This window comes from Mobula birostris, chromosome 12 (genome assembly GCF_030028105.1).
Source record: "Mobula birostris isolate sMobBir1 chromosome 12, sMobBir1.hap1, whole genome shotgun sequence".
Taxonomy (NCBI): Eukaryota; Metazoa; Chordata; class Chondrichthyes; order Myliobatiformes; family Myliobatidae; genus Mobula; species Mobula birostris.
In genome coordinates, this window is record NC_092381.1 from 63,694,625 (window position 1) to 63,716,500 (window position 21,876).

The 21,876-nt window shown below is 41.6% G+C and overlaps 1 protein-coding gene across 1 annotated transcript in view; it reads left to right on the forward strand.

Annotated features, from left to right (window-relative positions):
* Nucleotides 1-5,857: 5,857 nt before the first annotated feature.
* Nucleotides 5,858-21,876, forward strand: part of firrm (fignl1 interacting regulator of recombination and mitosis) — a 61,674-nt gene continuing 45,655 nt past the window's right edge. The window contains exons 1-10 of the mRNA XM_072273932.1: nucleotides 5,858-6,263; nucleotides 9,282-9,322; nucleotides 13,990-14,078; nucleotides 15,055-15,159; nucleotides 16,533-16,673; nucleotides 17,419-17,584; nucleotides 17,688-17,772; nucleotides 18,158-18,296; nucleotides 21,040-21,129; nucleotides 21,766-21,830. Of these exons, the coding sequence (XP_072130033.1) occupies nucleotides 6,175-6,263; nucleotides 9,282-9,322; nucleotides 13,990-14,078; nucleotides 15,055-15,159; nucleotides 16,533-16,673; nucleotides 17,419-17,584; nucleotides 17,688-17,772; nucleotides 18,158-18,296; nucleotides 21,040-21,129; nucleotides 21,766-21,830 (1,010 nt within the window). The 5' untranslated portion in view covers nucleotides 5,858-6,174. The remainder of the gene's footprint in view (nucleotides 6,264-9,281; nucleotides 9,323-13,989; nucleotides 14,079-15,054; nucleotides 15,160-16,532; nucleotides 16,674-17,418; nucleotides 17,585-17,687; nucleotides 17,773-18,157; nucleotides 18,297-21,039; nucleotides 21,130-21,765; nucleotides 21,831-21,876) is intronic.

Here is a 21,876-nt window from a genome sequence, read left to right on the forward strand (position 1 = left end):
TGGATGGGAGATCCCCTGAGCGGATAAAGTCGGTGATGGTGTGGGAGACAATGGCCTGGTGCTCCTTAGTGGGGTCACAATCGAGGGGTAAATAAGAGGAGGTATCTGCGAGTTGTCGCTGTGCCTCAGCAAGGTAGAGGTCAGTACGCCAGACTACAACAGCACCCCGCTTATCGGCGGGTTTAATAGTAAGGTTAGGATTAGTGCGGAGGGAGTGGAGAGCAGAGCGTTCCGAAGGAGTGAGGTTGGAATGGGAACAAGGTGTGGTGGAGTCGAGACGGTTGATGTCCCGTCGGCAGTTAGCGATAAAGAGATCCAGAACAGGCAGAAGACCAGAGCGGGGTGTCCATGAAGGAGAGGAGGGTTGAAGACGGGAGAAGGGGTCATCGGTGGGGGTGGAAGAGTCCTTGCAGAAGGAGTAGGCTCGGAGATGGAGACGGCGGAAGAAAAGTTCCCCTCTACTACCACCCTGCTCCGTCTAGCGGAATTAGTCCTTAATAATTTCTCCTTTGGCTCCTCCCACTTCCTCCAAACTGAAGGTGTAGCTATGGGCACCCATACGGGTCCTAGCTATGCCTGTCTTTTTGTTGGCTTTGTGGAACAATCTATGTTCCGTGCCTATTCTGGTATCTGTCCCCACTTTTCCTTCGCTACATCGACGACTGCATTGGCGCTGCTTCCTGCACGCATGCAGAGCTCGTTGACTTTATTAACTTTGCCTCCAACTTTCACCCTGCCCTCAAGTTTACCTGGTCCATTTCCGACACCTCCCTCCACTTTCTAGATCTTTCTGTCTCTGTCTCTGGAGACAGCTTATCCACTGATGTCTACTATAAGCCTACTGACTCTCACAGCTATCTGGACTATTCCTCTTCTCACCCTGTCTCTTGCAAAAACGCCATCCCCTTCTCGCAATTCCTCCGTCTCTGCCGCATTTGCTCTCAGGATGAGGCTTTTCATTCTAGGAGGAGGGAGATGTCTTCCTTTTTTAAAGAAGGGGGCTTCCCTTCCTCCACTATCAACTCTGCTCTTAAACGCATCTCCCCCATTTCATGTACATCTGCTCTCACTCCATCCTCCCGCCACCCCACTAGGAATAGGGTTCCCTGGTCCTCACCTACCACCCCACCAGCCTCTGGGTCCAACATATTATTCTCCGTAACTTCCACCACCTCCAACGGGATCCCACCAAGCACATCTTTCGCTCCCCCCCTCTCTCTGCATTCCGCAGGGATCGCTCCCTACGTGACTCCCTTGTCCATTCGTCCCCCCCATCCCTCCCCACTGATCTCCCTCCTGGCACTTATCCGTGTAAGCGGAACAAGTGCTACACATGCCCTTACACTTCCTCCCTTACCACCATTCAGGGCCCCAAACAGTCCTTCCAGGTGAGGCAACACTTCACCTGTGAGTCGGCTGGGGTAATACAGTGCTCCCGGTGTGGCCTTTTATATATTGGCGAGACCCCACACAGACTGGGAGACCGCTTTGCTGAACACCTACGCTCTGTCCGCCAGAGAAAGCAGGATCTCCCAGTGGCCACACATTTTAATTCCACATCCCATTCCCATTCTGACATGTCTATCTACGGCCTCCTCTACTGTAAAGATGAAGCCACACTCAGGTTGGAGGAACAACACCTTATATTCCGTCTGGGTAGCCTCCAACCTGATGGCATGAACATCGACTTCTCTAGCTTCTGCTAATGCCCCACCTCCCCCTCGTACCCTATCCGTTATTTATTTTTATACACACATTCTTTCTCTCACTCTCCTTTTTCTCCCTCTGTCCCTCTGAATATACCTCTAGCCCATCCTCTGGGTCTCCCCCCCCCCCCGTCTTTCTTCCCGGACCTCCTGTCCCATGATCCTCTCATATCCCCTTTTGCCTATCACCTGTCCAGCTCTTGGCTCCATCCCTTCCCCTCCTGTCTTCTCCTATCATTTTGGATCTCCCCCCTCCCTCCAACTTTCAAATCCCTTACTAACTCTTCCTTCAGTTAGTCCTAACGAAGGGTCTCGGCCTGAAACGTTGACTGTACCTCTTCCTAGAGATGCTTCCTGGCCTGCTGCGTTCACCAGCAACCTTTATGTGTGTTGCTTGAATTTCCAGCATCTGCAGAATTCCTGTTGTTTGGTAATTGTAGGATGACTTGCAGTGGATTGAAAAGCTTGAACATGTAGATATTAAGAAAGGTGATGTGCTGGACCTTTAAGAAAGCATCAAGTTGATAAGTCTCTGGGACCAGATGAGATGTACCCCAGGCTACTGTGGGAGGTGAGGGAGGGGATCGCTGAGCCCCTGGCAATGATCTTTGCATCATCAATGGGGATGGGAGAGGTTCCAGAGGATTTCAGGATTGCAGATGTTGTTCCATTATTCAAGAAAGGGAGTACAGATAGTCCAGGAAAATGTAGACCAGTTAGTCTTACTCAGTGGTTGGTAAGTTGATGGAGCAGATCCTGAGGGGCAGGATTTATGAACATTTGGAGAGGCATAATATGATTAGGAATAGTCAGCATGGCTTCATCAAAGGCAGGTCGTGCCTTATGAGCCTGATTGAATTTTTTGAGGATGTGACTAAACACACTGATGAAGGTAGAGCAATAGTTGTAGTGTATATGGATTTCAGCAAGGCATTTGATAAGGTACCCCATATAAGGTTTATTGAGAAAGTAAAGAGGCATGGGATCCAAGAGGACCTGGCTTTGTGGATCCAGAATTGGTTTGCCCTCTAGAAGGAAAAGAGTGGTTGTCGACAGGTCATATTCTGCATGGAGGTCAGTGACCAGTGGAGTGCCGCAGAGATCTGTTCTGGGACTCCTACTCTTTGTGATTTTTATAAATGATCTGGATGAGGAAGTGGAGAGATGGGTTAGTAAATTTGCTGATGACACAAAGGTTGGGGGTGTTGTGGACAGTGTGGAGGGCTGTCAGAGGTTACAGCGGGACATTGATAGGATGCAAAACTGGGCTGAGAAGTGACAGATGAACTTCAATCCAGATAAGTGTGAGGTGTCTCATTCTGGCAGGTCAAGTATGATGGCAGAAGATAGTATTAATGGTAAGACTCTTGGCAATGTGGAGGATCAGAGGGTTCTTGGGGTCCGAGTCCATAGGACACTCAAAGCTGCTGCACAGGTTGACTCTGTGGTTAAGAAAGCATACGGTGCATTGGCCTTCATCAATCATGGGATTGAGTTTAGGAGCCGAGAGGTAACGTTGCAGCTATATAGGACTGCAGTCAGACCCCACTTGGAGTACTGTGCTCAGTTCTGGTCACCTCACTCCAAGAAGGATGTGCAAACTATAGAAAGGGTGCAGAGGATATTTACAAGGATGTTGCTTGGATTGGAGAGCATGCCTTTTGAGAATAGGTTGAGTGAACTCGGCCTTTTTTCCTTGGAGCGACTGAGGATGAGAGGTGACCTGATAGAGGTGTATAAGATAATGAGAGGCATTGATCATGTGGATAGTCAGAGGCTTTTTCCCAAGGCTGAAGTGTCTAACACGAGAGGACACAGTTTTAAGGTGCTTGGAAGCAGGTACAGAGGAGATGTCAGAGGTAAGTATTTTTACGCAGAGAGTGGTGAGTGCATGGACTGGGCTGCTGGTGGCGGTGGTGGATGCGGATATGATAGGGTCTTTTAAGAGACTCCTGGACAAGTACAGGGAGTTCAGAAAAATAGAGGGCCATGGGTAATCCTAGGTAATTTCTAAGGTAAGGACATGTTCGGTACAGCTTTGTTGGCCAAAAGGCCTGTATTGTGCTGTAGGTTTTCTATGTTTCTAAGAGAGTGTTTAATATTTGATCTGCTATTAGCGAATGAGACAGGTTAAGTGACAGAAGTTAGTGTGTAGGGGAACATTTCACATCTAGTGATCATAATGCCATTAATTTCAAAGTAGATATGCAAAAAGATAGGCCTGGCCCATGGGTTCAGATTCTAAATTGGCAAAAGACCAATTTTGGTGGCATCAGAAAGGATCTGGCAAGTGTGGCTTAAGATAGGTTGCTTTCTGGCAAAGGTGTACTTGGTAAGTGGGAGGCCTTCAATTGTAAAATTATGAGCGTACAAAGCTTGTAGATGGCTGTCAGAATAAAAAGTAAAGATAACAGGTGTAGGGAATCTTGGTCTTCAAGAGAGATTAGAAAAATAAAGGAGATACATAGCAGGTACAGGCAGCTAGGAAAAAATGAGGTGCCAATGGAATATAAGAAATGCAAGAGAACACTTAAGAAGGAAATCAGGAGGGATAGAAAAGGCATGAGGTTGTTCTAGCAGACAAAGTGATGGAGAATCCCAAGGGATCCTGCAGATATGTTAAGAGCAAAAGGATTGCAAGGGCAAAATTGGTCCTCAAAGATGGGGGAGATCTTAGATGAAATTTTTGCATTTGTATGTACTCAGGAGATGGACACAGGGTCTATAGAAGTGAGGCAAAACGGCATCAACTTCACGGTTAGACCATAAGATATAGGTGAAGTAGGCTGTTCGGCTCATCGAGTCTGAGGAGGTGTTTGCTGTCTTAAGGCAAATTAGGGTGGACAAATCCCCAGGGTGTGACAAGGTGTTCCCTCGGACCCTGCGGAAGACAAGTGCAGAAATTGCAGAGGCCCTAGCAGAGATAGTTAAATCATCCTCCGTGACAGGTGAGGTACCAGAGGATTGGAGGATAACCAATGTTACGCTGTTTCAGAAAGGCTCTAAAGTTAAACCAGGAAATTATAGGCCAGTGAGCCTGACATCAGTAGTGGGAACATTATTGTGAGATATTCTAAGGGACTGGATGTATGATTATTTGGATAGACATGTGATTAAGGATAGTCAGCATGGCTTCATGCAATCTTATAGAGCTTTTCAAGGAAATTACCAGGAAAGATGATGAAGGCAAGGCAGTGAATGTTGCTGAAATGGGCTACAATAAGGCATTTGACAAGGATTGGAGGCCTGTGACTTGTAGAGTTTCATGGGGATCAGCGCTGGGTCCGTCTTTTGTCATCTATATCAATGATCTGGATAGTAATGTGGTCAACTGGATCAACGAATATGGTCTTATACAGTGAACGTAGGGTACTGAGAGTGTGGTAGAACAAAGTGATCTGGAACTAAAGATCCATAATTCATTGAAAATGGCATCACACGTAGGCTGGGTCGTAAAGAAAGCTTTTGGCACATTGGCCTTCATAAACCTTATTCTGGCTTATACCATAGGAGCAGAATTAGACTATTTGGTCAATCGAATCAGCTCTGCCATTTCAATATGGCTGATCCATTTTCTCTCTCAGCCCCAATCTCCCCCCTTCTCACCTTCATGCCCCCCTATCAGCCTCTGCGTTAAATATACCCAATGACTTGGCCTCCACTGTGCTTGTGCCAACGATTTCTACAGTTTCACGACTCTCTGGCTAAAGAAGTTCCTCATCTCCGTTGTGATGAGGATCTTGGCCCGAAACGTCGACTAGTTATTCCTCTTCATAGATGCAGCCTGACTCGCTGAGCTCCTCCAGCATTTTACGTGTGTTGCTTCAAGATTTCCAGCATCTGCAAAATATATTGTGTTTATCCTAACTGTCCTGTTCCTTTTTCTTCGGCTTAGTTCCTGTCATTTCCTTTAACATGGAAAAAAAAAGCACCAGTCACGGAGACTGCGGATTCCTCTACATAGACGTTACCTGACCTGTTACTGAAGCAAACCCGGAAGGATTTCTAGGAATCTCTCTGCACATGCGCGACGATTCAATTGATGCACATGCGCACTGCTGAAGCTGGGTGTCCGGTGTGTACATGCGCAGTAGGTTTCGTTCGCTCCTGATGTCAGTTCCCAAAGGCTGCTGGGATAGAAATATTTGACTGCCGTGGAGGGAAGCGTGGGGCTGGGGAGTTGTTGGGTTGGGTTGGAAGAATGGATCAGGCATCCTGCAGCTACATGTACAAAATGAAGATGATCATCTGAACGAACAAAAACTGGAAAGATCATGTCGAACTGGGTGATCCGTTCCCGCACTGGAGGAAGCTTGTGTGTAATTGACTTCAGGAGCAGTCCCTGTGCACCACTCTCTGGTTGAAATGTCAGTCGTCTACCGGTTTGACTTCTGAGCTTTCGCTGAGGGGACTTATTGTACCTTTTAAAGGTAAACCGGAGAATTTTCAAAGTGAAGACTTTTTAAGGATGTCCCAGAAATCTTTAATAGAAGAAGTTTCCCAGTGGAACGAGGAGATATGTATGAAAAAGCTGGAAACAATTCTGCCTGAACTTATCATATCCTTTCATGGTTTCACTTGGTATTATACGTTGGCTGTGTCTAACCATTATCAGGGAAATTGATGAAGGACAAGCAATGGATGTTACCTACATGGACAATAGCAAAGCCTTTGACAAAGTCCCACATGGGAGACTGGTCTAGAAAGTTTAGTCACATGGCAATCAGGTTGAGGTGGATAAATGGAATCAACATTAGCTTAACGGGGGAAGAGATACAAGTTGGTTGCCTCTCTGACTGGAGGCCTGTGATTAGTCGTGTGACAGAGGGATCAGTACATTGTTGTTTGCCATTTATATTAAAGATTTGGATGACAAAGTAAACTGGATCAACAAATTTGTGGATGACACCAAGATTGAGGGTGTAGTGGATAGTGAGGAAGGGTATCGAAGCTTGCAGTGGGATCTGAACCAGCAGGAAAAATGGTAAACGGAATTTAGTTAATGCAGACAAATGTGAGGTGTTGCACTTTGAGTGGACAAAGCCTGGTAAGATTTACACAGTGAACAGCCTGGTAAGACTTGCACAGTGAATAGTAGGGTACTGGGGAGAACAACAGATCAGAGGGATCCGAGAATACAGATCCATAACTTTAAAAGTGGTGTTACAGGTAGATTTATGGTGGATATAATGCACTTGGTACAAGGAACAATAGCACAGACCCTTATCTAAATAGGGAGAGAATTTAAACAACAGACGTGCAGAGGGACTCATGCAAACCCCCCAGAAGCTAATTTCACAGGTTGAGTCTTCTGGCAAAGAAGGCAAGTGTGATGTTGGCATTTATCAAGGGGAATAGAATATAAAAGCAAGGAGATAATGCTGAAGCTTTATAAGACACCAGTCAGGCTGCACTTGGAGTGTTGCCAACAGTTTTGGGCCCCTTATCTCAGATGGATGTATTGTCATTGGAGAGAGTCCAGAGGAGGTTTATGAAGATGATTCCGGAAATGAAGGGATTAACATATGAGGAACATTTGGCCTGTACTTACAGGAATTTAGAAGAATGCAGGGGGATCTCATTGAAACCTACCGAATGTTGAAAGGCCCAGATAGGGCGGATGTGGAGAGGATGCTTCCTCTGGTGGGGGTATCTAGAACTAGCGGGCATAGCCTCAAAACTGAGGGGGTGACCTTTTAGAACAGAAGTAATGAGGAATTTTTTTTAGCCAAAGAGTGGTAAATCTGTGGAATTCTCTGCCACAGCCTGTGGTAGAGGCCATGTGGGTGTATTTAAAGCAGAAGTTGATAGATTCCTTATTGGTTGGGGCATCAAGGGATATGGTGAGAGGACAGCTGTATGGTGTTGAATGGGATCCAGGATTAGCCATGATGAAATGGCAGAGCTGACTCGATAGGCTGAATAGCCTAATTCTGCTCCTATATCTTATGGTCTTACATGGTTGTAAATAAAGCTTTTGGTACATAGGGTTTCATAAATCAAAGTATTGAGTCTAGGAGTTGGGATATTATGCTGAAGTTGTATGAAACTTCACTGAAGCCAGATCTGGAGTACTGTATACAGTTCCAGTCACCTACCTGTGGGAAAGATATCAAGAAGATTGAAAGAGTACAGAGAACACGTTCAAGGATGTTGCTGAGACTAGTTGATCTGAGTTACAGGAATGGTTGAATAGGTTAGGATTTTATTCCCTGCAGCACAGGAGAATGAGGGGAGTTTTGCAGAAGGTATACAAAATTATGAGGTATAGATAAAATAAATGTAAGCCGGCTTTTTCGACTGAGGTTAGGTGAGACCAGAACTAGAGGTCATAGGTTAAGGTGAAATACATAAGGGGAACCTGAGTGGGAACTTCTTCACTTAGGGAGTGGTGCAAGTCTGGAACAAGCTGCCAACAGAAGAGGTGGATGTGGGTTCTACTGCAGCATTTAAGAGAAGTTTGGAATTGTACATGGATGGGAGGGGTGTGGAGGGCTATGGTTCAGGTGCAGGTCAATGGGTTTAGTTAGAAATTCAGTTTAGCATGGACTAGATGGGCCGAAGGACCTGTTTCTGTACTTTAGTGCTCTGTGACTCTATTGCAAACATATTAACAAAACCAGTATAGCAAAACAGTTTTATCTGACAACATGTGTTCTATTATATTGGGTAAGGAATTAACATGTTTAAGGATTATTTTGTCAAAATCACAACCAGAAATCTAGCTTGCTTGAAGATTCTCATAGCATAAATTTGCACAGTAACTAGTATCTGTGATGAAATTTTTAGCAAGAGAGTGAACATTGATAGTTTGTTGCTCTGTGGGAGGGAAGCTGAGGTAGGTCAGTAAGAATAGAGTGATGGATCAATGGACAAGGTAGTATGCAGCTGAAATTTGTCTGGTGAGCTAATGCTTCCAGTCTCTTAAGGCCTACAACTGGCAAGGAGTGTGCAAGTAGAAAAAGATCTGATGTTTTTCAGCAGCAGATCTGAGGGAGGAGTGAGAACAAATGACGCTTTGGAGGTAGAAGATGATAGTCTTTATAATGAAGATATGTGTATTTAGTGACATTGATGCTAACGGCTAGGGAGGAGGAAATTGCCTTGAGAATGGGTTTGGGGATCTGGCTGGACCTGGTCAAGGTGAAAGTCTACTAGTCCAGTTGCACGGTATATATTAAGCTGATCTTCTACAACTATAATTTGTGCCCAGTTATTCTTGGTATGGGAGTGCCTCAGCTATCTCATTCCTGTACATTTTGACTTTGAACAAAGCAAAAAATAATTTCTAGGATTTTACTGTCCAGAATAATCCTCTGAACATTTTAATTCCATCTTGATTGCAGTGGAGTTGAGCTCTGTTCAATTTCAAGTTGATTGGACAAATGCCTTTTTTTATGTAGGCTGGTTAAGATGCAGCAATGAATGCATTAGAGACCATTTATGTGATTATTCTGCTGAATAAGGATAATCCACATCTCACTGAACATCAATATTGGCTTTAAATGATGTAGTTTGTTGTAAGTTCTCAGCTTTCAATAATTTCAATAGTAATATTCTCCTTAACATTACTTACTCCATATACCAATGTAGTGAGAGTGGTAGCAAACAATTGCGTAAGTAGTGGTTAAACACATTAACAGTCTTTGTTTCTTCAATAAAGCACTCTAATTATATGAAGGAACCTAGAAATGGAATAATAATCGACTGTTATTTTCTACTTGTATATTATACGCCTCTAACTGCTTTCACTTTTTCTCTAGCCCAAGAGGCTGTATAATTTTCTTAATATTTTTTCAAATTTGCCTTTACTATGAATGAAAGTTTAATCACACACATGGTTTGTGAATGCGTTCTATATGGATTGGTACTCTGTTAGTGGAATTGGTGGATAAGGTAGAGTTGGTTGCCTGGGAGATTTGGCGACTGAAAGTAAGTAGGGTACTTACTTCTTTCAGTGAATGAACCCGCAACAGAGTTATCTAGAACAGGGAATGCATGCCCAAGATAGCATGCAATACTACCCTTGATTCTTTAAACTCCACCAATAATAAAAAGATACATCATTATCATCTTTACCGGCAAATGAAGCGGTAAACGATTTTTTTGCAACCTGAGGAAGGTGAGATGTTTACTACATGCATAGTTCTCAAAACAATGCAAAACAAGCTGCAGAAAATCGTGAACACGGCGCAGCACATCACACAAACCAATCTGCCGTCCTTGGACTCACTTTACACTGCATGCTGTCAGAGCAGTGCTGCCAAGATAATCAAGGACGTGACCCACCCAGCCAACACACTTTTCGTCCCGCTTCCCTGCGGGAGAAGGCTCAGGAGCTTGAAGACTCATACGGCCAGATTTGGGAACAGCTTCTTTTCAACTGTGATGAGACTGCTGAACGGATCCTGACCCGGATCTGGGCCGTACCCTCCAAATATCCAGACCTGCCTCAGTTTTTTTGCACTACCTTACTTTCCATTTTTTTATTTTCTATTTATGATTTATAATTTGAATTTTTAATATTTACTATTGATTTGTAATTCAGGGAGCGGGAAGCACAGAATCAAATATCGCTGTGATGATTGTACGTTTTAGTATCAATTGTTTGGCGACTATAAAGTATATAAAACACTTGTCGTTAGTGCAGCAACAGAAGTCTCACTGAGGGTAAAGTGTTTATTTTCCTTTATGAATATGCAGCAAAATTTATAATTTCACAGAAACACTTATGTTTTATACTATTTAGAAATGAGGTTATTTTTCAATTGTTAGTTTAAAAGATTGATATTAATTTTTGAACAGATTTTCAAAAATGCTTCATTTATCTGTCTGTTATACTTTTATTGACAATAAAACAATAAATACATGTAAATAAGTAACAGAATCCATTATTTTCCTTAATAAAAAGTCCATAACTATTGTTACAAATTCATTAATCAATGATAATCTCTGATCAAAATTACTACGGCATGTAAAGAAATATTTAGAAGATTATTGCCAATTTGGGCACATTCACAAAATGGTTTGCCATCCATGATCTAGAATCTGATACACATTTTACAAAATGTGCTGATCCTGTGAGAACTTTTTGTAAGAATGATGTGCTCGTGAAAACTTGAATTCCTTCTTTTGGTTATTTGATTTGACAAAAGTCAAATGCATTCAAAGTTGCACAAAGACAGTTATCATTTGTTAAATTAAATTATGTGTTAGTTATTGTGTGGCATATTTGTTTTAAGTTAGGTTTTATCTGGAATGCCCAGATGTTTTGTAGTCCAAAGTTTAAATGTTATTATCAGAGTACATACATGTCACCACATACAACCCTGAAGTTCATTTTCCTGTGGGCAGAGTCAGGAAATCTATAGAATAGTAACTATAACAGGATCAGTGAAAGATCAACTAGAGTGCAGAAGACAACGAACTGCAAATATAAATAAATAGTAATAAATAACAAGAACATGAGATAACAAGGTAGAGTCCTTAAAGTGTGAACAGTGGTTTTGGGAAGATCCCAATAGATGGGCAACTGAGTGTAATTAATCCCTTTGTTCAAGAGCCTGATGATTGAGGGGTAGTAACTGTTCTTGAACCTGGTGCTGCAAGTCCTGAGGCTCTTGTACCTTCTACCTAATGGCAGCAGCGAGAAAAGAGCATGGACTGTGTGGTGCTTCCTTATGACAGCATTCATGTAGATGTGCTCAATGATTAGAAGGGGTTAATGATGGGCTGTGCCAAATTCACTACCTTTTGTAACATTAACAACTCCGTACTTATTACCAAGCAAGTTGTACAACAACTTCTAGGATGGATCTATCTAGTCTTGTTCCTTAAAGTTTTTTCAACATCGGTATCTTATCAGCAGATGTGACATTTAAAATAAATGTGTAAGTGGGAATATTTGGTACATACCTACAAGATAAACTGGAAATAATAGGGACTTGTTCATTCAAGTGGAAATGATTTTTTTTAATGCTGTGAGAAAACAATATAGCACTAAACAACTCCTGACAGTTAAAGTTTTATTTTTGCTAATGTTGAGTCTCATTCCTTCAAATTTAAAAAAAAATTGGGAATTATTTTGACATGTTGGGTATAATCTCTTCCTTAATCCAGTTTTCTTCCTCCTCGTTATCCCTTGTCTCTTAATTCTGTCATTCCACTGTATTATTTTTGTTACATAATTTTAGCATTAAATTAAATGTTCTGACCTATTCCTGTTTAAATTCTTCATGTTATATTTAGTATCCTTTAGTTTGGTTAAAGAGATGTGCTGTTGCAAATAGATATTGGAAATACATAGCGCACATGTGCATGTTGGAGTGCACATCACACACAAACTCTCATGGTCCCAGACACATCCTACACAGTCAAGAAAGTTCACCAACACCTCTACTTTCCGAGGAGGCTGAAGAGAGCTGGACTTTGCACATCCATACTCACGGCATTCTATAGATCAGGGGTCCCCAACCACTGGGCCGTGGACCGGTACCGGGCCACAAAGCATGCGCTACCGGGCTGCGAGGAAACGATATGATTTGGCGATATGAGTCAGCTGCATCTTTCCTCATTCCCTGTCACGCAATGTTGAGCTTCAACGCACGGGAGGTCATTACCCGCGCGTCATCCATGTCAGAGCGGGAAAGAGGTCAACTCCTTGAGCTTGCAAATAACAGTGGGCTGAAAAGTATGTTTGACATAACATCTCTGCCGGCATTCTGGATCAAAGTCAAGGCTAAATATCCTGAGATAGCCACGAAATCACTGAAAACGTTGCTTCCATTTCCAACATATCTCTGCAATGAATGCAACGGAAACTAAATTGCGGAATAGACTGGACATAAGGAACCCCCTTCGAGTATCGCTGTCTCCCATCACCCCTCGATGGGACCGTCTTGTTGCCGGGAAACAAGCCCAGGGCTCCCACTGATTCAGCGATATTGGTGTGTTGCAATGATTTTATATGTTCATACGGGAAAATATGTGCTGTGTGTTTAATATCCAAACGTTACTTAAAATGTTATGATGCTATTGACTTATATAACCATATAACAATTACAGCACGGAAACAGGCCATCTCTGACCTTCTAGTCCGTGCCGAATGCTACTCTCACCTAGTCCCACCGACCTGCACTCAGCCCATAACGGTCCATTCCTTTCCTGTCCATATACCTATCCAATTTTTCTTTAAATGATAATATCGAACCTGCCTATACCACTTCTACAGGAAGTTCGTTCAACACTTACTTCAAGCTCCCCTGTCCTCCCCTGATAATTGACATCACTATATTCATGCGAGGAAAATATGTGCTGTGTGTTTAATATTAAATTCGTTAGATAAACCCTTTTAGAAACGAAATTGAGTGTATTAGCCACATCACCTATATTCCGGTCGAGATTAACCCCACCCCAAACAGAATCGCCAAAACCGATTTGTGGAAAAGAATCGGCAGGAGCACGCCTGCTTACTGGTGCCTGCGCAAGTCTTCATGGTCATTGTAGTCTATTGGGGGTAAACCCAATGTATTTGACTACTACTCTTGTTCCATTGTCAACCCTACCCCCCCCCACCCCCCCCGGGTCAGCCGGTCTGCAAAAATATTGTCAATATTAAACTGGTCCGCAGTGCAAAAAAAAGGTTGGTGACCCCTGCTATAGATGCACAGTAGAGAGTATCCTGACAAGCTGCATCACTGCTTGGTATGGAAACTGCACTGCAATGGACAGGAAGGTTCTACAATGAGTAGTCAAAATTGCCCAATGCACCACTGACACCAGCTACCCTCCAAGAAGGACATATGTATATATAGAAAAAGGCCAGTAACATCATGAAGGATCCCACCCAACCTGCTCAGGGACTGTTTGTCCCACTCCCATCGGGGAGGACGCTACGTCCCATCCACACCAGGACCACTGGACTCAAAAACAGTTACTTTCCCCAAGCAGTAGGACTGATCAACATCTCCACCACTACTTTATTATTTCCTGTCAGTCACTTATGTACAGCCCAGTATCACTTTACGGACATACAATCAATCTATTTATATAAGAAGTCTTATGTATTATATTTATTGTGTTTTTAAAAAATTGTTAGTACATTCCTATATTTCGTATTTGTTTGTGCTGCAGCATATCCAGAGTAACAAGTATTTCATTCTTCTTTTCAGAATACAGAAAATGCTATTAAACAATCTTGACATGTAGAGTACTCTCCTATGAAGTAAAACAGACTCGTAAACTAAGAATCTGTGGTTCTAAGTCATTTTATAATTCTTTAAAGGAACATTGAAGATTCTCACAGAGAAGTTCTTGCCCCACATCACGCTTTCTGAGATAGAACAGACCTTTTCCTCTCATGTATTGCCCAAGGTATGTAAATTTTCAACTTTGCCCTGTATTTTTTGTCCAATTAAATACTACAAACTTGGAAACTTGCCTCTTCCCCGTGTATTCTGTTACTTTTCCAGCTGGGTGGTTGACCTGACCAGCCTGAGACTTGCAAATTGGTGCTGAGAAGCTTCGCTGCTTGCCCCAGCCCATAAACACATCCTTCACAAGCGGTATCTCCACACTGAGCCATGTGCAGTTCATGGCTTACTGAATGCTAAGGGAGGGGAGGGCAGGGATTTGCAGCAGACCTCTCGTGGTGTACCAAGCAGCAATAGGGAGGCAGACAGTTTGTGCCAGTTTTTCATCTCCTGGTGTCCTGGTGCGCTAATGTGGAAGGTAGAAGTTCACACCAGAGTTTGGTACTCATAGTGCAAGCCCACGTAGATATTTGTTTGTTTGTTTATTTATTTATTTATGTGGCGATACAGTACAGAGTAGGCACTTCCATTCCACCACCCCAGCAAGCCCCGTCAAACCCGATTAACACTAACTTAATCATGGGACAATTTACAAAGATCAACTAACCTACCTGGTATATCTTTGGAGAGTGGGAGAAAACTGGAGGACCTGGGGAAAACCCTTGCACTGCACAGTGAGGACGTACAGAGACTCCTTTCAGAATAACACCAGAATTGAACTCCGAACTCCAGAACACCCTGCGTTGTAATAGCATTGCGCTAACCGCTACACTACCGTGGCAACCAACATGACAGCAAAATATGAAAGATGTCAGAAAGCTGATAAACAAAGGGTGCTTGTAACACTCAGCAGACCAGACATTACTTGCAGGGTACAGATCTGTGAGTGTTTGGCCTGGAGGGCCAAGTGTTGAAATGAATCAGCAGGGTGCTAGTGTCATCCTTGCATGGTTTTTGATGTCTTAATAACTCTTTTGCTTTAACAAACCATAAATAATTTCCCAGTTGAAAGCTCAGAGTGGTTTACTTTGTGCTAGGTAATGACATTGTTTGATGAACTTGCAAATGAGTTATTGCAACACATAAGACAGTTGTCCAGTCAGAACACGGGCCTGCAGACAGCACTGCGGAACACTATACAGGTAGGATCTTTCAAGTCTAAACTGTTCTTATTTTATTATTAATCCTCTTCTAATAGTTTAATTTAATACTCAGATTGTAAGTGGCATTGTCACAACACATCAACCATTATCTGACTGTGTTCAACTCAAGGCCTTTGTTTTATTTTCAATTCCTTCTGAATTATCAAATTCAGATAATATATCTGGCATATGTTGTGAATTTTGTTGCTTTGCGGCAGCACTACAGTGCAATATATAATAAAGAAAAACATAAATAACAATAAGAAGTAGATATAAAAAAAGAAAATTAACTTGAGTAAGTAGTGCAAAAAGAGAGGGGGGAATACTGAGGCGTTGTTTGTGGATACTTGTCCATTCAGAAATCTGATGGCGGAGGAGAAATAGCTGCTCCTGAAGGGTTGAGCGTGTGTCTTAAGGCTCTGTACCTCCTCCTTGATGGTAGCGATGAAAAGCAGACATGCCCTGGGTGATGCGGGTCCTTAATGATGGATGACACCTTTAGAAGGTGTCCTGGATGCTAGGAGACTAGTGCCCACGATGGAGCTGGCAGAGTCCACAACATTCTGCAGCTTTCTCCGATCCTGTGCAGTCACCCCTCCATACCGATGGTGATGCAACCAGTTCAGAACAAGCTCTTCAGTGCCTGGTATATCATTCTCTGCAGGTTTTACAAGAACTCTTTTTTTTTTCCAGAACAAAATGACAAAATACGTGTACAATTATAGTAACAGTCAGTAATAGTCAATTGGCAACTAACCTGAATGGACCCAATGATCAATCTGGTTATCCAACCACATGCCTGACAAGATTTGACGATGTGTTGTGTGTATGTTCTGACAAGACATTCAGGCTATGCCAGGGTAATCCAGGTCAAGAAGAATTGCTTAATATTTACCGATTGCATACTTTTTTTGATCAGTGATAGGTGTTTCATTCTCACTTAGATCAATAGCATGGTAGAGACTGTATTGGCAATGATGTTGAAGAAAAAGATTACAAGTACTTTGGCTCAGTGGGCAGTGGCAGGTTAGCTTGTACTTGAGCATATCCTTAATTAATGATCCCACAAATAGTTTGGGCAGCAAGGAGAAGGGAGTTGCTGAGGCTTCCTTCCTGCTACTGAAGATGTATTGAGTTGTATAATTGCAATATAGGACATCTGCTACAGTGGTGAGCATGAGTTTAGCAATACCAGCATCAAATCAGGGTTGCACTATAACATTATGATCTGCCTGCTCTGGATATGCTCTGACTGTTATTTGAAACCACATTTTGAGGCCATACTCGTTTCTTTAGAAGTTATGTGATTGATCAGCATATGTCCATTATCTTCTGCAAACTTGTTTATATGATTTTTGTTACTTTTTATACAGTCCCAGATCGAGATTCTGGAGATTCTGATGAGCTTTGTACATCATATGTGCAAATTTGAGGAAGCTTTAGCTTTGGAAAACATCCATTCACTATCCTTGGCGGTTTTTCATGTCCTCAAGAATATCTTTTGTCACTGCAAGGTGAGGCAGATTTTTAAAAAAATTTCCCTGTTTAATTTTTTAAGTGTTTCACTTACAGTCATGTCCTGATCCTTTTTTAAGAAGGCAATCTTTGGGGTTCTTGTACTGACAGCAGTAACATCCCTGTTGTGTTTCTTTTTGTTTTCCTTTTTTAGAAGGGGGGTTAGAGAGAGGGGATTTTGTTTTACAATAAGTATAGTAATGCAGATGCTGAAGATCTAAATAATATTAAAAGATAGTGGCAAATTTCATCCATCTTTATTGAAAAAATAGCTGTAAAGCAAGGCTTGCACTTGTTTTTATTCTATTTGTGCATGGAATATAAACTTTACTGATATTATCATCCATCCTGTATTCCTTCAAAGTGGAGGTGGCAATTAGGCACATTTGGTACAATGCAAATACATCTTACTCTTTAAAAGGTTGCCTGATTCACTTGTTCCTCAAAGAAACATTCCTCTCCACGTTATGTTTAGTTTCATTCCTTTCTCAGATCAGCATAATTATTTTGCAGAATTAGTAAAAGGGAGACAAAGTTCCTTTGGAGTATTTCTACAGCTGTTCAACGTAACTTGTCAGGTGTGTAAATAACTGACTTCTAAAACAATCCAGACCATAATCAAATCTGAGTTTCTACCAAGCATACTAAATTTGTACTAATAATATGCCAGTAAGTTGATAAACTACTTTCTTGCCCAGAGATAGTTCACTTTGTTGATGATAACTTTTTAAAATCTGTACTTAGGAGAGTGAGACCTTGTACAGTGGTCGATTGCATTTGGTTGCAGACATATTGCAGTCCTTATTTAAGGAGGCATATTCCCTTCAAAAACAGTTCATGGAATTGTTGGATAGGATAGTTCTGGAATTGGCAACGAGCACTACTGAAGATATTGCATCTATGGTGACAGGTCAGTTCAGAATATTCTGTTTTGAGTTTAATGTCTGTTATTTCTGCAAGGTTTCCATAATTTATTCCATAACAACTTATTTTGAAATTCTCCCATTTTCAAGTGGTTCACAGTATTTTGGAAATATGTTCAATCATTTCTAAGATGGACCATGCTCTACATGCTAATACATGGAAGTTTCTTATTAAGTAAGTACAAATTATATTAATGAATATATTTTTGTCTGTTCTTAATTTTCTGTGCTAACAGGAAATTAAAGTTAGTGTATGAAAATAATTATTTTGTCATTCAATTTTAGCACTGTTTCCAGAAATGATTGTATTGATTTAATTTTTGGCTATTTAGACAATTAGTGATTGGGCAGGAAAAAGATGTGGAAGTTATACTGCTGTTAGGATTATGTACTGAGTGGCAGCACAACTGTCCCAGTAGGGGGCTCTATAAAAATAAAATTGTAGCAGCCTTTCATGAAAATTTCAGAAATGCTTTCATTCAGTTGATTATTAGAGAAAATGGTTTTACACCATAGCTGTAAATCAGATTCTGTTTTAATAGTTCGGCATTCTGTTTCAGAATAAGTGTGAAGCACCGGGCATTGCTGGAGAGTAAGCTGCCACATGATGGACTTGTTGCTGGTCTTTGTGAGGATATTCTCTATTCCTTCAACTCATGCTTGCATTTAGCTGAACAAATGAACCAGCCTACAGCAGTGGTAATTATTAATTCCATCTTTTTTTTAAAAAGCTTATATGTGTCCGGTATTTGGCAGAGCATATTATTATCACCACATACCTTAAAGGACAAGTCTTTTAAGATGATTTAGGAAGTGAAAGTGCAAGTGCTATCTTTTGTGTCTTCTGAAATTATGTTCTAATGTGTGTGTGAGTATGTATGTGTATTTACATATATAAACTCAAATTAAAAATTATTTGCTTTTGGGACAGCTTTGCACAAAGCCAATATTATCTCTGTGTGCATACTTCCTAGAGGTGTCAACCTAGGAAATCTTTCTTCTTTCTTCATATTTTTTTCATATTTTGATTAAAACTTCTTTTACCACTGCCATTTTCTAGCAGCCTGTTACGTGTTGTTGTTGTTCGTCCATCGTTGACGTTGATGAGGACCTTGACACCATAATGATGGTGTCGAGACTAGCGCATGATTTGGATTTAAGTGAGGGAGAGTTGCGCAGCGTCAGCCTCACTCTCTCTTCCCAATTCCCATCTGGATCCAGTGGCAAGACAGAGTCCAGACGGCTGGAGATGGGACTAGGCGCAGTGGATGACCAGGACATCTTCTGTGTCTTGTCCTGCTCTACACGTTCCACGACGCTTGCAAACACCGCCTTCTTGACCGTTGGACCTTCCATTGGTCTCGTCCGCTCAATCCGCCCGAGTCTGTCTTCACATGCTGGGATAGACAACTCCCTATCTCACCGAAGGTTTGAGACCCGTCGGCTATCCTCACCTGGTTTAGCCGGCTTGACGAAGCCGTTGCCCGGGGTGTGGCCGCTGTCGCATGCAAACAGCTACGGGGAGCCACAGGTGAGAGCTGAGTGCCAGGTGGGGACCAAAGGTGGACTAACCGCCCTGAAAAGGACGCGACATGTTCCCCCACCAGAGGTGCTACCCCTCCCTGACACCCCATATACCCCTGCTACGTAGATGATCTGGATTTATTGTACTTCCTAACTTTGGACAATGTGTCATTTGTATCCTTTCTGCATATCCCTACACTCTCTGCACATTAATATGCCTATCTAAGAGGTCTTGAGAATGAAGGATCAACTGTATTTGCCATATACATTCACATGTATTAGGAATTTGCTGTGGTGTGCTGGCTTGCCATGCAACAAAAAAACATTTATTCAATTATAAGAGTAAAGAATTATATAAAAAATAAACTGAAAGGTTAAAGTATGGATATGGAATAGAACATACATAAATACCAACATGTATTTACAATGTAAAGAGCATTATAAAGAGAGGTTTAAAAAAGTGATTTCAATGTAGTGCAGTAACTGAGGTAATAGATATCTCAGACATCTTTGCATCTAGCCCATCTCACTTTAAATGCAATACCTCCTGTCTTAGACTGGGGGATAAAAAGAGACCAACTTAGTTTAGTTGAGCATTTATTTACGTACTGTGCAAAAGGCTTAGGCGCATGTAAAAGGCTAGGGTGCTTAAGGCTTTTACACAGTACTGTATTTGTCAAATTGGTGCAGAGAGCGAGTTTGTAAATCTGGCAGGAGCAAAGGAAGTTGGGAGTGGTTAGGGTAGAGTGCCACAGGAGGGATGTGGGACAGGTGGCAGAGAAGGAGTGCCAAGGTTGGGGGGGGGGAGGGAGGTGTTGCACGGTTGCACACCCAGCCCTGTGACACCAAGCAAGGTAATTTGATTCTAAACAATTGGTTTATTGATCATTATAGAATGTCTCTGGTGCATCCCACTCTTTACCCTCTCCCTTCCCCTTTTGCCAACCATGATTCCCCTCTCCCTGTCCCCTTCCCACTCTCAGTCCACAATAGAGACCTATTTCAGAATCAGGTTTATCATCACTCACATGTCATGATCTTTTTTTCTGCGGCAGCAATACAGAGCATTACATCAAAATACTACAATACTGTGCAAAAGTCTTAGGCACTTTGGCTATATATATCTACCCTTTACAAAGTGTGCAGTTCAGCACAACATCATGAACTGAAGGGTGCATTCCTGTGCTGTACTAGGTACTCTTGGAAGGATGTGCTTAAGATTCGGAGGGTGCAGAAACAATTTGCAAAGTTGTTGCTGGGATTGGAGGGCTTGAGTTATAAGAAGAGACTGGTTGGGTTGGGAAGGTGGCTGAGACTGCCTTCGTACAAGTTTATAAAATCATGAAAATTGTAGGTTGGTTGGATGGTAAAAGTCTTTTATTTGCATGTTAGGGAAGTCTAAACCTAGAGGCATTTGTTTCAGGTTAGAGGGGATAGACTTTAAGGGGACCTGAAGACACTTTTTTCCACACAGATAGTGTTGGGTACATGGAACAAGTTGCCAGAGGAAGTGGTAGAAGCAGACACAACTACAATGTTTAAAAGACATTCTGATAGGTACATGGATTGGAAGGGCTTAGAGGAATATGGGCCAGTTAACTGGGGAAGGCACCTAGGTTGGTCTGGATAAATTGGGCCAAAGGACATGTTTCTGTGTTGTACAGCTCTCTGTCTCTGTATCTCATGTTCCCTGAATGTATGCTGTTTTGAAATTTTTATATTGTTTCATTCAGCGCTCCAAGTTTGTTCTTAAAATCTTTACATTCCAAGAAATCAGTTAAAGAATGTTGTGTTGGTAAATTGCTAATGGAATACTCTTTAATTTGAGTTACTGTTCACAGGTTTGTAATAAATAGCCTTAACATTTGATCTGAAAGTATTAAGGTTCATGTATTACTGGACATTTGCTTTTTTCAAGGAAAATGGCAACAGTACCGATTGTAAACTCTTCCAAAAGACAATGAAGCTGTGCCGTTTTTTCACCAATACACTCGTGCACTATGTAAAGGTAACATAACCTATTATTATCAGGTGCTGTAGAATTTTGTGAATATATTGCACCATTGTCACTTCAGAACTTCAAACGTTCATTAGTATTCAAATTTTGAGAAACCTCCCAAGTTTTGGTGGCTTTGCTAGGGGGCTTGACTAATACAACAAGTTTTATCGAAGGGATTCTACACCCGCCATTCTCTCCCATTCCTCTTCATAAAGTCTTTGGTGGCATTGTATTTGAAAGATGCAGGACATTATTGTTGAAGATCATACTGTCTTCATTCACTGCCTTTTGCCAGTAACAAATAATATTTCTTTTACATTGGGTTTAGCTCAGTCTTATGTAAAACAGCACATACCTTTAATAACAAGTCATTTATGATGATATACTGTAACTAGTGCTGTTTGGTATTTTCTGCAATTATGTTCAGATATACAAGTATCTCGCTCAGAAAACTATTAACTAAAAATCACATTTTTATTTAACAGTTTTAATCAACCTTTATGTAAACAAATTGCTTGCATAATAGTTAAGGTAAAATGTATATCATCTGTTCCGTTAAACCAACTTGATAACTCATGTTTTTGATTATATTATGAAAATGGCACAAATCTTAAATTCTGATTTCTGATTTATTCTTAAATTTAGGAATTTAATGATTTCCTTTCAACATCTTGTCGCTTATTACACCACCTTTACCTTCAGCTGTACAGGTAAGACTGCATGTTGAGCAGCAGTAAATCAAAATATGAAAAATTC